General features: G+C 39.0%; 1 protein-coding gene across 1 annotated transcript in view; it reads left to right on the top strand.

Annotated features, from left to right (window-relative positions):
* Positions 1-10,649, top strand: part of LOC131030431 (replication factor C subunit 1) — a 150,232-nt gene extending 139,583 nt beyond the window's left edge. Inside the window, exons 22-27 of the mRNA XM_059219860.1 lie at positions 8,915-9,018; positions 9,142-9,234; positions 9,378-9,600; positions 9,717-9,749; positions 9,878-9,937; positions 10,174-10,649. Of these exons, the coding sequence (XP_059075843.1) occupies positions 8,915-9,018; positions 9,142-9,234; positions 9,378-9,600; positions 9,717-9,749; positions 9,878-9,937; positions 10,174-10,307 (647 nt within the window). The 3' untranslated portion in view covers positions 10,308-10,649. The remainder of the gene's footprint in view (positions 1-8,914; positions 9,019-9,141; positions 9,235-9,377; positions 9,601-9,716; positions 9,750-9,877; positions 9,938-10,173) is intronic.
* The last annotated feature ends 3,870 nt before the right edge of the window (positions 10,650-14,519 follow it).

The raw sequence follows: 14,519 nt of genomic DNA, 5'->3' as shown, positions 1-14,519 counted from the left end.
TTAAATACCATGCGCTTTTATTAAATACCAAAAATATTTCAAGGTTTTATCGAATCTGGCATTTAATGTAATTTGAAGGATATTTGGCGCCCAATCATGAAAAATAATGGCTATTAACAAGATCGCTCTCGTCCCTTGGTGAGGGACAGGAGCGATCTCATTCTAGACCTCACACTTCTTGTTTTTTACGTCCAAGACCTCATTTTTGACGTCCAAGATGGCATTTTTACTTAGAATTTCGAGTTCAATTTATTCGATCTTTGAAATGAGTGCACTTTAAAGCATTTTCGCCCTGGTCCCTTGGTGAGGGACAGGAGCTATTTTGCAAATCCAAGCTTATCCGTCCTTTGTTAGCCTTCCAAATTATATTCAATGGATAAATCATGTTTTCCTTGGTCTCTTCAAATCATAAAATTGTCTTGATCCTGCAAGAACAGTGCAAATTTGAAATTCAAGCTCCGGTCCTTCAGTGAGGGACGGGAGCACTTTTGCAATTACAAGCCAATTCGTCCTTTGCTAGCTTCGAAAATTATCTTCAACGGATCGATTGTGTCTTCCTCCACCCACCTCAAACGTAAAACTTGTTTTTCTCTTGCCCGAATCTTGTCTTGAGGGAAAATCGCTCTGGTCCCTTGGAGAGGGACGGGAGCGTCCTAGCCAGTCACCTTGGTCCCTTGGAGAGGGACAGGGGCGAACTTGTTACTTAGGCCGATTTTCTTCATTGTGATGTACTTAAGTTATATTCAACGGGCAAAACATACTTCCCTTGACGACCTCAAATCGCGAAACCACTTAAATCTTGCAAGGATAATGCGAAATTGGAATTCAAGCTCCGGTCCTTCAGTGAGGGACAGGAGCGATTTTTGCTCTCAGGGCCAAATCTTTTTACTTTTCACTTCAAATTTCCTTCGCTGAGGAAAATATCATCTCTTTACACGCCATGAATAAAAGTTCGAGTCCAAACAAGGTCTAAAAATGTGTATATGAATAAAATCGCTCTGGTCCCCTGGTGAGGGACAGGAGCGAATTTACCTATCTAGACAAATACTCCATCATTTCATCGTCCTTAATCAAGTCTGGATGCTCTATCACGTTCATTTTGTCCTCCATCATGCCTTTGATGTTTCAATTTGACCAAACAAGGTCAGGAATGACTCAAATAAGCCTTTTCGCCCTGGGCCCTTGGTGAGGGACAGGAGCGCTTCGCCTTGGTCCCTTGGAGAGGGACAGGAGCGCTTTTCGCTCTGGATCCTCAGTGAAGGTCAGGAGCGAAATTTGACTTTTTGAACTCTCCATCAGGATAATTTTTATGGAATATAACATTTAAGTATAAGAAAGAAGAAACATAGAAGGAAATGTCTTTCTTATACTTTAAGTTATATTCCATATATACTTTCAGGATGTTTGAGAGTGGTTTCAGACCTCCAGGAGTTATATTGCAAAATCTAGTTTTTTGAGGTTTTTCAGTTTCCAGACTTAGTCAAATTCAGGATCAGGACATTCTAGACTTAGCCAAATTTCAGGATCAGGACATTCAGACTTAGCCAAATTTTCAGGACATTCCAGACTTAGCCAAATTTCAGGATCAAGACATCACTCAAGCCGGACTTGCTTATCCATGTGATCACCTGGGCGACACTCAAAATGTAAAGGCTAACTAACAAAACCCTAAAAGACCAAAAAACAAACCCTAAAAAACAAAAAAAGCAAGGGTCCCCATTTGCAATGGGGCGATGTGTGAAAACGTCACAACAGGCTAGCAATTAGGTTTTTCGCCCTGGTCCCTTGGAGAGGGACAGGAGCGATTTTGCAATTTCAAACTTGTCCATCCTTTGCTAGCCTTCCAAATTATCTTCAACGGGATAAACATGCCTTATTCCATTTATTTCAATCACAAACTTGCCTTGTCTTTCGCAAGAAATTTGCACTTTTGGAAAATCGCTCTGGACCCTTGGAGAGGGACAGGTGCGCCTTTTGCCTTCTGGGTATATTTCCTTGTTCTTTAAACCCTCAATCGCATCTAAGGCATAAAACACCATTTCTCCCTCCTATCCAAGTCAGGTTTTACCTCAAAATCTTAAACAAAGAGGAGAATCTTGAAAAAACGCCATGGTCCTTCAGTGAAGGACAGGAGCGACTTTTGTCATTTAGGTTGATTTCCTCCTTTGTGGACCACTCAAATTATATTCAATGGACAAAACATGCTCTCCTTGACCTCTTCAAATCATAAAATTGTCCTGATCCTGCAAAAACAGTGCAAATTTGAAAATCAAGCTTTGGTCCTTCAGTGAGGGACAGGAGCGAACTTTGTCACCATGATCAAATTGCCTCACTATTTCTCATGAAATGTCCTTGCCAGGGAAGATTTCACCTTGCGTGACGCTATGAGTAAGAGTTAATGTCCAAGAAAGGTCTAAAATTATGCATATAAAGAATTTCGCCCTAGTCCCTTGGAGAGGGACAGGAGCGAATTTACCCTTCTAGACAAAAACTCCATCATTTCATCGTTTTTAATCAAGTTTGGATGCTCTATCATGTTCATTTCGTCATTGTTCATTTCGTCCTTTGTTATGCCTTTGATGTTTCAATTTGACCAAACAAGGTCAGGGATGACTCAAATAAGCCTTTTCGCCCTGGTCCCTTGGGGAGGGACAGGAGCGAACTTCTCTAAATCTTCAAAATTCACCATTTTCGTGCCTTCAAAATCTTCAAAAGTATCAAGTCCCGTTCGATCATCACTCCTGGAGACCCTGCACAAAACAAAATAGAAAAGTCAGTGACAAATATGCAAAAAATAACATTTTCGCTCTGGTCCCTGAGCAAGGGACAGGAGCGATTTCATCCTTTCAAACTAATCTATTCAAAATTCAAGTCTCCGATCATTTCACAAGGGGGAGTTAGGTCATTTTCAAGGCCAGGAATCAGTTAGCAAGCCCTCGCAAAATAAGAAATTGCACTTAGAATGAAATTCGCCCTGGGCCTCCAGTGAAGGACAGGAGCGATTTCTCTATTTCAGGCATCATCTTGCCTCCAAAATTTGATCAAAATCCACCTAGGCAAGGACACACAACTTCACCTTCAAAATGCTAACACTTAGACAAAATTTGGATTTTACCCAAAAAACCCTAACTAGACCTAACCTGGGACCTATTTGACTTTCCTGACAGGCACACCTCAATTCAATAATCTCAATCCTCGGGAGGACGCTTAATAACCTTCAAAATTTGATTGGACTTAGCTTGAATAATGTCTAAAAGAAACCCCTAAGGTTTAGCCCTAGCCCAGACAGACCACTCACTCACTCAAAACCCTAAAAGCAGAGAGAAGAACGGGCAAAACAAAAGCGAAAAGAGGGGGTCCCCATTTTAATGGGGCGATGTGTGAAATGGTCACAACAGGTACCTTATCCTCTCTTGAATAAACTTTCCGAATGCTGAAGATATCGCAAAAAGGATCACTCGGAGAAACTTCAAGGTTCTGTTATGTAGGATCTCTACTCGTGGATAAGCTCTTCATGGTATGATGTGATTTTGCTGGAATCACAAGGGGACTTACACTTGATGACCTGAACGTCTGATTTGCTGGAATCACAAGTCCTATCTACTAGTTGAGATATAAGGAGATATCAAAAGATGAAAGGTTTAGAAAGCCTACTCTAAGACCTAGAATGCGAGAAGATGGATGAACGACTAGGTGGAATCCTATTGGGCTGGGTCTCACCATTAGGCTTGAACAATTCAACACCAACTCAGTGCGATCTTCTAAGGGATGCTTCCAATACGTTCAAATCGTACACCATTAGACACTGATCACCATTCAAGATAATCATGAACAATAGACGTGTAACGACTTAAGATTAAGCTCATTTTATGCCAGTTGACCATGCAGGGCGCACTTACAATCAGCAAGAGGCTAGTGGTATGGACTAGACGGATTCCACACAGGTGCATTCAACTTCTTCTTTCATTCAATTTAATTATCTATCATCTAAAATGAAGATTCAACAAGAGACCATGCATATTGCAAGGAAACAACACACTTCACCATAACTTCAATGAAAATGGAGTTTGTTTACAATCACTGGCAACAATTTCTTGCCTTGTCCTCCTAATTTACTCTAATTGCTATTCTATTAGTTGACTATTCACTATTTCTAACTATTCACCTTCTAACTACTGACTATTGACTAACTATTATTCGCCTTTACAAATGAGGAGCCAGGGCTTATATAGCGCTCACATACAATTCAATGGCCTAGATCAATTTGAGATCAATGGCTGAGATTTTACAATAAAAACCCTAATTAGGGTTTGTTACAACAAACTCAATTCTGGCCAATGAAATAATTGCATTATTAAGACACATGTCCTCTCTGGAATATTCGACCAATGGAGAATCGGGGTAGGTACATCGAAGTTTGTGTCATCTTTGATGAGTCAGGTACGTTGAATCTGGACACGCTGAGGTGGACCAATCCGACTGGAGGAGTGATGACTGGGACGCCACCTTGTCTGACACTTGCAACTTGGTTGATGTTCAATCTGATGATGTTGAGAAAATAACTTTAATTAACTCTTTTGAGACTATCTGCTTCTCCAATGGACCCTTGCTTTAACCTCCTTTGTCTTTGATGTGCAGGATGGATGGTGCACCTTTCCTTCAAATGCTGGACTGGAAGAGGTCGTCCTCGATGATGCTGGACTGGAGGAGGTCGTCCCTGTTGATGTTGGACTGGAGGAGGCCGTCCTTGCCCTGGCCTGGTCGTCTTTCACCTGCAAGACAAACCATAAAATGATTAAGGACACATAATATATTTATTCTAACATAGCATTTTATACCTTAAATCATCAACAAGAAGACATCAAAATGAAGTTTGCTCAAGGTTCTCCCCAGGGACAAGCTCCATAAGAATTTCGCCCTGGACCCTCTAGAAGGGTCAGGAGCGAATTTTGCATTCTTGGCCAATTTAGACCTCTTTTCAACATTACCTCACAATTAGCTCCTCGCCTGGCCCAAACAAGGTGAAAAATAGTAGTTTCAAAGGATTTCGCCTTGGACCCTCTGGAAGGGTCAGGAGCGAATTTTGCATCTTTGGACATATTCCATCATGTCTCTACTCCAAAATGCCTTCCAAGGCAAGCATACGCTATCCTTCTCCTCACCAAAGGTTGGGAATCCACAACTTGACCTTCCTCATGGGCAAACTAGGTGATTTTGGGAATTTCGCTCTGGACCCTCTGGAAGGGTCAGGAGCGAAATTCCTTCTTTAGGCTTCATTTTACACTTCCTTCACCTCAATTCATCTTGCAAGGCTTAAATAACCTCCCTCCAGTCTTTTCATACCTTAGGAATCAAAATCTTTCCTTGACACAAAGGGGAAATAGTGATTTTGATGAATTTCGCTCTAGACCCTCTGGAAGGGTCAGGAGCGAAATTCACTCTTTGCTTGCCTATTCACACCCAATTTCACTTTCTTCAGTTCACTTCATCTGGACTCCCTCACATTGAACCCATTTCCCAACTTGCCAATATTGGTTTGATCTTCACAAGGCTTAAAAGGTCAAATTCGCTTAGAAACCTAGCTAGGGATAGGACCTATCCAGAATTTCGCTCTAGACCCTTTGGAAGGGTCAAGAGCGAAATTCACCCTTTGCTTGCCTATTCACACTTTTGATGGTCAAACATCTTTCCAAGGTATTCCAAATAGTTTTTCTCATCCTAGTCCAGGCCTGACTTAGCACAAAATTTGGAGAAAAGGATGGTTTTAGTGTTTTTCGCTCTGGACCCTTTGGAAGGGTTAGGAGCAAATTTCTTCCTCTAGCCCAAAATCATCATTTTTGGAGACCAAAATCCATTAAAGGGCAATCTCAAGGGCTTCTATCATCTTTGTCCAGTTCTGGCTTGGTCTAAATGCGAAAGGAATAGGTGGATTTTAGAATTTCACTCTGGACCCTTTGGAAGGGTCAGGAGCGAAATTCTTGATTTGGCTCAATTCCTTCAATTTCAATGTTTCCTAGCAACTTGAAGTTACTCCTAAAGACTTCTTCCATCCCAATTCACTTTAGTTTGCAATTGTCTTGTCACAAATTTAGAAAAAAGGTGGTTTTGGTGAAATTTCGCCTTGAACCCTCTGGAAGGGTCAGGAGCGAATTTCTTAATTTAGGCTTATTCCTCCATCATTTCAAGTTGAATTCACCTCAAAAGGCTAGAAAACACTTCTCCTCTCACATCCAACCCAAGTTTGACTTGATTTTGCAAGGGAAAATAGGTGGTTGAAGAATTTTCGCCCTGGACCCTTTGGAAGGGTCAGGAGCGATTTTCATCATTTGGCTCAATTCCTTCAATCTTGATAATCATTGGTAATTTGGAGTCATTCCTAAGGCCTTCTTTAATCATGATCCACACTAGATTTGGCATGAAACTAAGGGAAAAGATAGGTTTTGCACAATTTCGCCCTGGACCCTCTGGAAGGGTCAGGAGCGAATTTCCCTTTCTAGACCAAAATCATCATTCTTTCAATCCCAATCTTCTTTGCAAGGTAAAATCTCCTCTCTCTTCGCCTTAGGAACAAGGTCTAAGCTCAAGCAAGATTAAAAATATAGGCTTGTAAGGAATTTCGCTCTGGACCCTTTGGAAGGGTCAGGAGCGAAATTTCCTTCCTTGGCTAAAATCCTTCATTTTTTCAAAGCTTTCAAACATTTCCAAAGTCTAAACATGTCCACTCTTCCCTTCAAGATGCCTTGCAAATCAAAATTTGGTCAAACTAGGGAGGAAATGAGCCTTAGGAGGATTTTCGCTCTGGACCCTTTGGAAGGGTCAGGGCGAAAATCACAATTTGGGCTTGATTGTTCATTTTTCAAACTTCAATTTTCTCCTGGAGGCAAATATAGATCATTCTTGATCAAAGGAGCAAGGTTTCAAGCTAAAACAAGGGAGCAAATGAAGTATATAATGAATTAAGGGTCAGGAGCGAAATTCTCTTTTAGGCTAAAATCTTGATCTTCAAAACCATCCAACTCCATCTCAAGGCAAAAACATACTAATTTATCTTCCAACGTGCCTTAGAGACCAACACTTAGTCAAAATTAGAAAGGAAATGAGAGCTACAAAGATTTTTGCTCTGGACCCTTTGGAAGGGTCAGGAGCGAAATTCACCTTTTGGGTTTGATCCTTGACTTTTCCAACTTTCATCCTCTTTGGGAGGCAAACATAGATCCTTCCTCATGCATCTCCACCTTGGTCCTGACTCTTGCTAAAAGAAAAATGAGTGTTTTCAAGAATTTCGCTCTGGACCCTTTGGAAGGGTCAGGAGCGAAATTCGCTTTGGACCCTTTGGAAGGGTCAGGAGCGAAATTTGACATTTTGGTCTCTCCGTCAGGATCATTTTATGGAATATAACATTTAAGTATAAGAAAGAAGAAAGATATAAGTATACTTAAGTTATATTCCATATATACTGTCAGGATGTTTGAGAGTGGTTTCGGACCTCCAAGAGTTATATTGCAAAATCTAGTTTTTGGAGGATTCTTCAGTTTTTCAGACTTAGTCAAATTTCAGGATCAGGACATTCCAGATTTAGCCAAATTTCAGGATTAGGACATTCTAGACTTTGCCAAATTTCAGGGCATTTGAAGATCAGGATGACATTCCAGACTTCATCACTCACCAACTTGACCTAGCTCAGACCTTCAAGAATGATACTCACTCACCAAGCAAGACACAATTAGCAACAAGAGCAAAACCAGGCCCTAAGGAAGACTTTCAAAGAAACCCTACTTCTGGGGCCCCAAAGACTCACCTAGGCTCAAGCAGAGCTTGCCATCCTAGTGATCCCCCTGGCGACACTTGAAAAGCAAAGGCTAACAGACAAAACTCTAAAACCTAGAAAGCAAAACCCCACAAAGCAAAAAAAGCAGGGGTCCCCATTTGCAATGGGGCGATGTGTGAATACGTCACAACAGGACCCCACTCTAGCATTCTACAATGAGCACATTTGGCCAATCATTCAACGCAGATTGGACAAGCTCAACACTCCTTTGCATATCGCTGCCTATGCCTTGAATCCTAAGTGGTACAAGACTAGGTCGGGTAGAGTTACACCGATTCAGGATGATGAGGTGAAGGCGGTGTTCTTTAGGTGCATAGAGAAGATGTATGATGCTAGAGATGCCGACATAATTCGCACTAAGTGGACAAAATTTGCCACTCTTAGGGCTTATTCAGATGTGGCAAAGATGAATATAGAAGCTATGGCACAAGAGGACCCACTTTTGTGGTGGAATTGTCATGGTCAGAAATCTTTGACCACCACTCTAGCTATCCCAGGTTTCTAGTTCTTCAACTGCTGAGAGGAAATGGTCTACATATTGCTTCATCTACTCTCTTAAGAGGAACAAACTTACCTCTAAGAGAGCAGAGAAGCTTGTGGCTATACATAGTGCTTTGTGTCTCATTGACCGCAAGACACTTGTGTACAAGGTGAGTCCAGTGGCACAATGGGATGTACAGCTAGAGGAGCCAGCATAGATTGATGAGGATGAGCCTACCACTTCAAATGCAGGGCTGGTTAGTGTTAGCTTGAGGTATCTTGACCGTGGGGAGTCCAACAATTCCAGTGATGAGGAGTTTGCAGATGATTAGAGGCCTCCCTTCACTACATTTTGAGTTTTGACATTTTGGCATTTTAACATTTTGTCCTTTGTAATGCTATTGCTGTTTGCTACTCATTGTAATGATGTGTCATGCAATAGTCTTTATAAACTTTGTGATATCAAATATTCATATTTTCGGTATAATAGAAATCTCCAATTTGACAATTTCATCTGTCAAATTTTATTTAGCAATTATCATTCAAGAAATCTTGAGGTTTTTTGGTCTCTAGCATCCAGTTGTCTGAATTTTTAAAATTATTTAGTATTCCTCCTATTTTTTGTCTTCTTGTACAGAGAAGCTCTACGGATGGACTACCTGCCAGCTTTCATGTTGAAATTAACTAAACCTCTGCGGACATTGCCTAAGGTGAATTTCTCATTGCTTGCAGTGATTTATTTTCTTATTTTCTTTTTCTGAATAGAAAGATTTCATAATTTTTGAAAAGTTGGCTATCTGCTGATAGCACACTGTTTTATTTTACAATTTCAGGAAGAGGGAGTTCAAACTGTTGTAAAGTTCATGGATGAGTACTCTATTAATCAAGAAGATGTAGACACAATAGTAGATTTATGCAAATTCCAGGTATGGCTGTGAAATTGTCAGGCTCTTGTGATACTGAAGTTCACTGAGAGATGTAAGAAATTTAAGTTTATGATTACATTCTTCTGGAGTATATACATCTTCTCAATCATAGATTTATTTTATGTTAATGTTATGCATGACAGGGTCATCCCAATCCTTATGATGGGGTACCTCCTGCAGTCAAATCAGCCTTGGCAAAAGCATATAAACAACATGAGCAGTGCCATCGTGTTCGGGCAGCTGATCTACTTCCATCTGTTCTCTATCCTGGTCAAAAGAAGACACCTAAGTCAAAACGAGTCGCTTCTCTTTTGACAGAAGTTGAAGATGATTTTGTTTTACAGAACAACAGTGATAATGTTGAAGGTGGAATCTTGAGGTCCAAATTGTAGTTGATGTAGTAGCATGAATAGAAGTAATTGCATATCCAAAAGTAGTGTAAGTAATTATGTCTAATGAATCAATGTTTTTTTTATATGCAGAAGAGGAAGAACTTGTTGATGAAGAAGTCTCAGGTAACTTCTTACAACTTGTAGAAGTTTAATTATATTGTTAACTGGTAGCTTCCTTCTTTTTCTTATTTCACTTCTTTTTATCTGATTACCATCTTTTGGTTTGCTGCACTCATGGTTTAATTTTGCAGAAGTTTCAGCCTACAACAACGGAAGTCTACAGTTGAGCCTTCAAGAAAACAAACCAAAAGGTATTGCGCTGATTCAAAAGGTTCATTACAGTGTATGTTTTGCACTAGAACCGCCCAGAATATGATTAGCACATCCTTATGGAAAATAATGGCAATACATGTCACTAGGTTTCTTGCATGCTTGTTTCTTATGTTGTCTAATAGCGAATTAGTAGCAATATCTGATTTCAGTAGGTATTTTAGGACCACTTTTGAGTCAATATTGATACTCTCCTTCTGGCAATCTTCAACACCAGGAGTCGAGATACAATTAGATATAAAGAATAATGAGGTGTTAAGAGGAAAGCCATCCAAGGCAAACGAATCTAAATCTCATGCTGAAAAGGAAAAGTTAACTTCTGGGACAAAAAGTGTTAAGAGGAAAAGGTAACTTAATCAATTGTTTCTTTTTTTTGTTTGGTCACGCAGATGACACATGCAAATGATGTAAATACTTGGAGTGAACTTGGTTAGTGCAGTTGTTTTCCATTTTAGGAAGGCATATATAATTAGTCTTCGAGTAATGTTTCTAGATAAGTGCTTTTTGCATTTGATAAATCATAAAAAATTGATCGTGGAGCTATGACAGCCACAGATATGTTATATGTATCCAAGTATCTCATGCTAGTTTCTGAGAAATGTTGTGGCTAAATTATATTCCATGGCCAGCTGTAATTTCATTTCATGTTTATACTAATAGTAAAAGAACTCTGTGAAGGTAATTTGATTTGAACGCTCGTTTCTTTGCAAGCTCATATTAATTTTTTTCAACAAGAACTTAGTTCTAGACTTGATCGCCGACACATTAATGCAAAAGAAATCGCTAGTGCTTAGTGCATGTCGTCTTAGATAATGACAGGGAGGTTATAATGGTAAATTTTTAATTCAAGATTTATCGTCTTTAATAACAATAAATATATATGAATATGAACATAAATTTCTTGAAAGTAGGTTTGATAAATAGCATGTTGATTTCGTTGTTATTGGTAGCTTGTGTAGGTGAATGGTTTGGTAAGGGCTATTTGCGATTGAAAATTTTATTCAGCGTAGGTGAAAGCATACCCAGGCTGACACAAATTCTATAAAACATTTATGTGAGACATGATTTACATAGAAGATATACATAAATCTCAAAATATACCTTATTGATGTAATCATTGTTGCTAGGTATTATAAAAAGCCACTCACATGAAAATTTGCATAAAAAATCTACATCACTCTAAAGACTGTCATAATAGAAATTCAAAATTTGGGCTCACATTTTCAATTCACAGCACTGCTAAGTGCCAGCAAAGTTTATTTCTGGAGGAAGAAGCGTTTGATTTAATGGCGATCTATTAGTTCTATTTGAGCTTTGTTTGCTTAGTAATTAAAAAAAAAAAATTTAGTACTTTGCTGTTTGTATGCACTAAAAATTGAGTTCTTTTGTGAAGTTTATGGACATCAAAGTTATTGTAGTGTGTTTTAGCTCCTTTCCTGAAAACAAAGCAGTGCCCTTTTCTTATAGTTTGTGTAATTTTATCAAGTGACACTCTGCAGCTAAGCACCCTTTTTGGCTCTTTGCGCCTAGTGCAGTGGTGGACGGTGGTTCCACTTAAGGACTGTCCTACCACACAGCATAACACAAAATCACTCACAAAACAGAGAGGAATTCAAAGTCACTAGAGAATTCAGAAATATGGTCGACATAACTTTATTAAATCCATTCTTCAAAAGTACATCACAGATTTAGCCTTCAAGGGCTTACAAACAAATTTGACCTCAACCTTCACTCCAATATTAGATCCAAGCACAAACTAGTGTGCCATCTCAAGTACAATCGTCTCAAAGCAGTCCTCCTTTCTGTTGCTTTGAACTTCTCGGTCGTAACTTGATCCAAAGTCTTTTAACCCTTCTCCTCTTGTTAAGCACTCTTGCCACTCTTTTATAGTCATGGCTGATGTAATTACTGATGAATACTAAGAGGGAGGGGGGGGGGGGTGTGAATTAGTATACAAAAAAACTTTACCACACACTTAAGCAAATTTACTGCAGACCGGTATAGCCGTTTAAACAGTAAACTGGTTAATACACAGAAAAGCCAAATAGCAAATAAAGCATTCACCCACAATAATGCAATCACCATAAGACACTATACTTTGACGTGGAAACCCAAATGGGAAAAACCACGGTGAGTAAAACTCACAAGTCTACTATCTGCAGAATAGCAACCAGACCGGTTAAGGCCTTACAATGTTCTTCACCAGAACAAATCTTGTTAGGAATCTAGATCTCTGTTAGGATATAAGTCCTGTTAAAGACCACCATGTTAAAAGATTTCAGATCCACAATTGTGAACCACCTTGCTAGAGGATTTTTGAACAGGCTTAACTAAGCCTACCCGGTTAAGGGTTTCAGACTTGTCGAAGATATTAGTAATCAACAAGTAAGTGATCTAGAAAGTAGCACATAATGCTTAGTTAGATCCTTTAATGCTCTCTGTTAATGCAATACAACATTACTTCAGTCTTCTGTTCAATCTCCGTCGCAAGATACTTTTTCTGCAAAAACCTAATCTCTTTTACGCAACCCTTCTACACACATACATCTACATACAAAACCCTAGACACGATGTCCTCATATAGGAATCTGATTTCATGTCGGTCAAATGATAATAGACTACAATTTCTTAGGTACAGTGCATCTAGACATAATTTGTAACACGACACAGAATCACTGCATCAGTGTCGGTGGATGATAACTCATCACACTTTACAAGTTTGCTAGTTAACCAAACACAGTATACCGATTACCGGTTTACAAACAAAGACTAGTAAACTAGAACATAGTGTTCCGATCCTAAAAAGATTGGCTGCCACTTGGGGTCCTCGTACCGCTTGAGGTCCTCAGTCATGCTTTGGCTGATAAGCTCCTTCTGCAAACACTGATAGTCTTCAACAAACAAAGACTATGCATACAATGACATACAATACCGGTTTGCGCAATACATCACATAGTACCGGTTGGGAATAATTCATATAACAAATAAGTGTGTGTCCATCAATGACAATCACAACTAAACATCATCAAAATACCAACAATCTTTCCCTTTGGCATTGATGACAACACTTAGGAAAATTTGACATCTAAGTGCTTACAAAACAAAAATAATGCCATAATCAAAATTACTCCCCCTAAGCATATACACTACTCCCTTTGCCAAAATTGCAAGCATGAATTACTTCAATACCACTCCCCATACAATTTTCAAACCAAAATTACTCCCCCTTTGCCAACAATGACAAAGTAATACAAACATGCCAAAATTATATTGCATAACATAAAAACAGAGTATATGTCTATGACAATAACGAGTAAAACTTTTCAAAAACGAATTTAAACTTTTTCAAAAACTCCATGTCTGTAGACCAGGTATCTAGGAGCGAGGCAGCAATTTCACTCTAAGTCTTCATCTGGAATGCTAATTGCTCCATGGCATCAATAGTACTTAATTCCTTAGTGACAATGATAGTGTCCATGTTTAGAAAGCACTTCTAAAGAATCTGCAACTTAGGTAACAACAACAATTGAAGTTTCTGCAGATCTTGCGATCGCTTGCAGATCTCTGAATCAATCTTGCTAATCTGTTGCCGGTGAGTCTGTACAGTTTGCCCATACACTGTGAAGGAATCATATGACACTTTGAAGTTGTCTATATATTGCTTTAACTCCGTTTGGAGTTGATCCTTCTTCTTCATAGCATCATCACAGAATAGATCGGGCTGGCAGATTTTGCTCAGAAGTTTATTACCTTCAGCCATGGCCAGACTGATATCATCTCTCTGATGTATTAGCTTGGCTCTGTCTTCATTAAATTGCTTCACCAATGCAATTTTTAATTCCTTTGCATGCTTTTTCTTTGTGGTAGCTTGGGTAGCATCTTCTAGTGTTTGCACTTGATCACCTACTACTGTGGAATCGGTATCAGGGACCAAGGTTGTGTTGGCATTTCAGTAGAAAGAAAGATTGTTGGCATTTCAATAGAAAGAGATTGTTGATATTCATTAAGAATATTGAGAAGGTTGTTGAAGATTATTTGATATAACTGAAAAAGGATGATAACTATCTTTATAACATTATTTTGTCATTGATGTCAAGAAATTGCTTTTCTGATTCAGTATGATGTTGCCATATCTTGAGAAGATTGATTTGAAGAGAATTAAGATGTCGGTAAAAAACACAGAAAGAATGTGATAAGAAAGAGGAGAAATAAGATGTTCAATTGGTAACTATTACCGAGTTAGACAATGATGAGATCATGATGTTTAGGTTGTTTTGATATCCTACATATGTTGTTGATTGTAAGGTTAATACTATACTACGTCACCGAGCAAAGAACCTAGTCGGTAAACCCTAAGGAACCTAGTCGGTAAACACTAAGGTTATCAATTTGGCATTTCAAAGCTCATATTGGTTCTCTCCAGCTGAATTGTTCAACTTGTAAAATGTTTGGCCCTCCTTCTAGCGCCATTTTATGTTGGTGTTTGTTTTATCATCTACCAAATATTAGGATAGGATACCCAGAGGTATTCTATCCTCTCCTGAAAAATCACTACTGATTCCA

Source organism: Cryptomeria japonica, chromosome 4, assembly GCF_030272615.1.
Source record: "Cryptomeria japonica chromosome 4, Sugi_1.0, whole genome shotgun sequence".
In the NCBI taxonomy this organism is placed as follows: Eukaryota; Viridiplantae; Streptophyta; class Pinopsida; order Cupressales; family Cupressaceae; genus Cryptomeria; species Cryptomeria japonica.
Note: the sequence above shows the minus strand (reverse complement) of the source record. Positions and strands in the feature narration are given on the sequence as shown.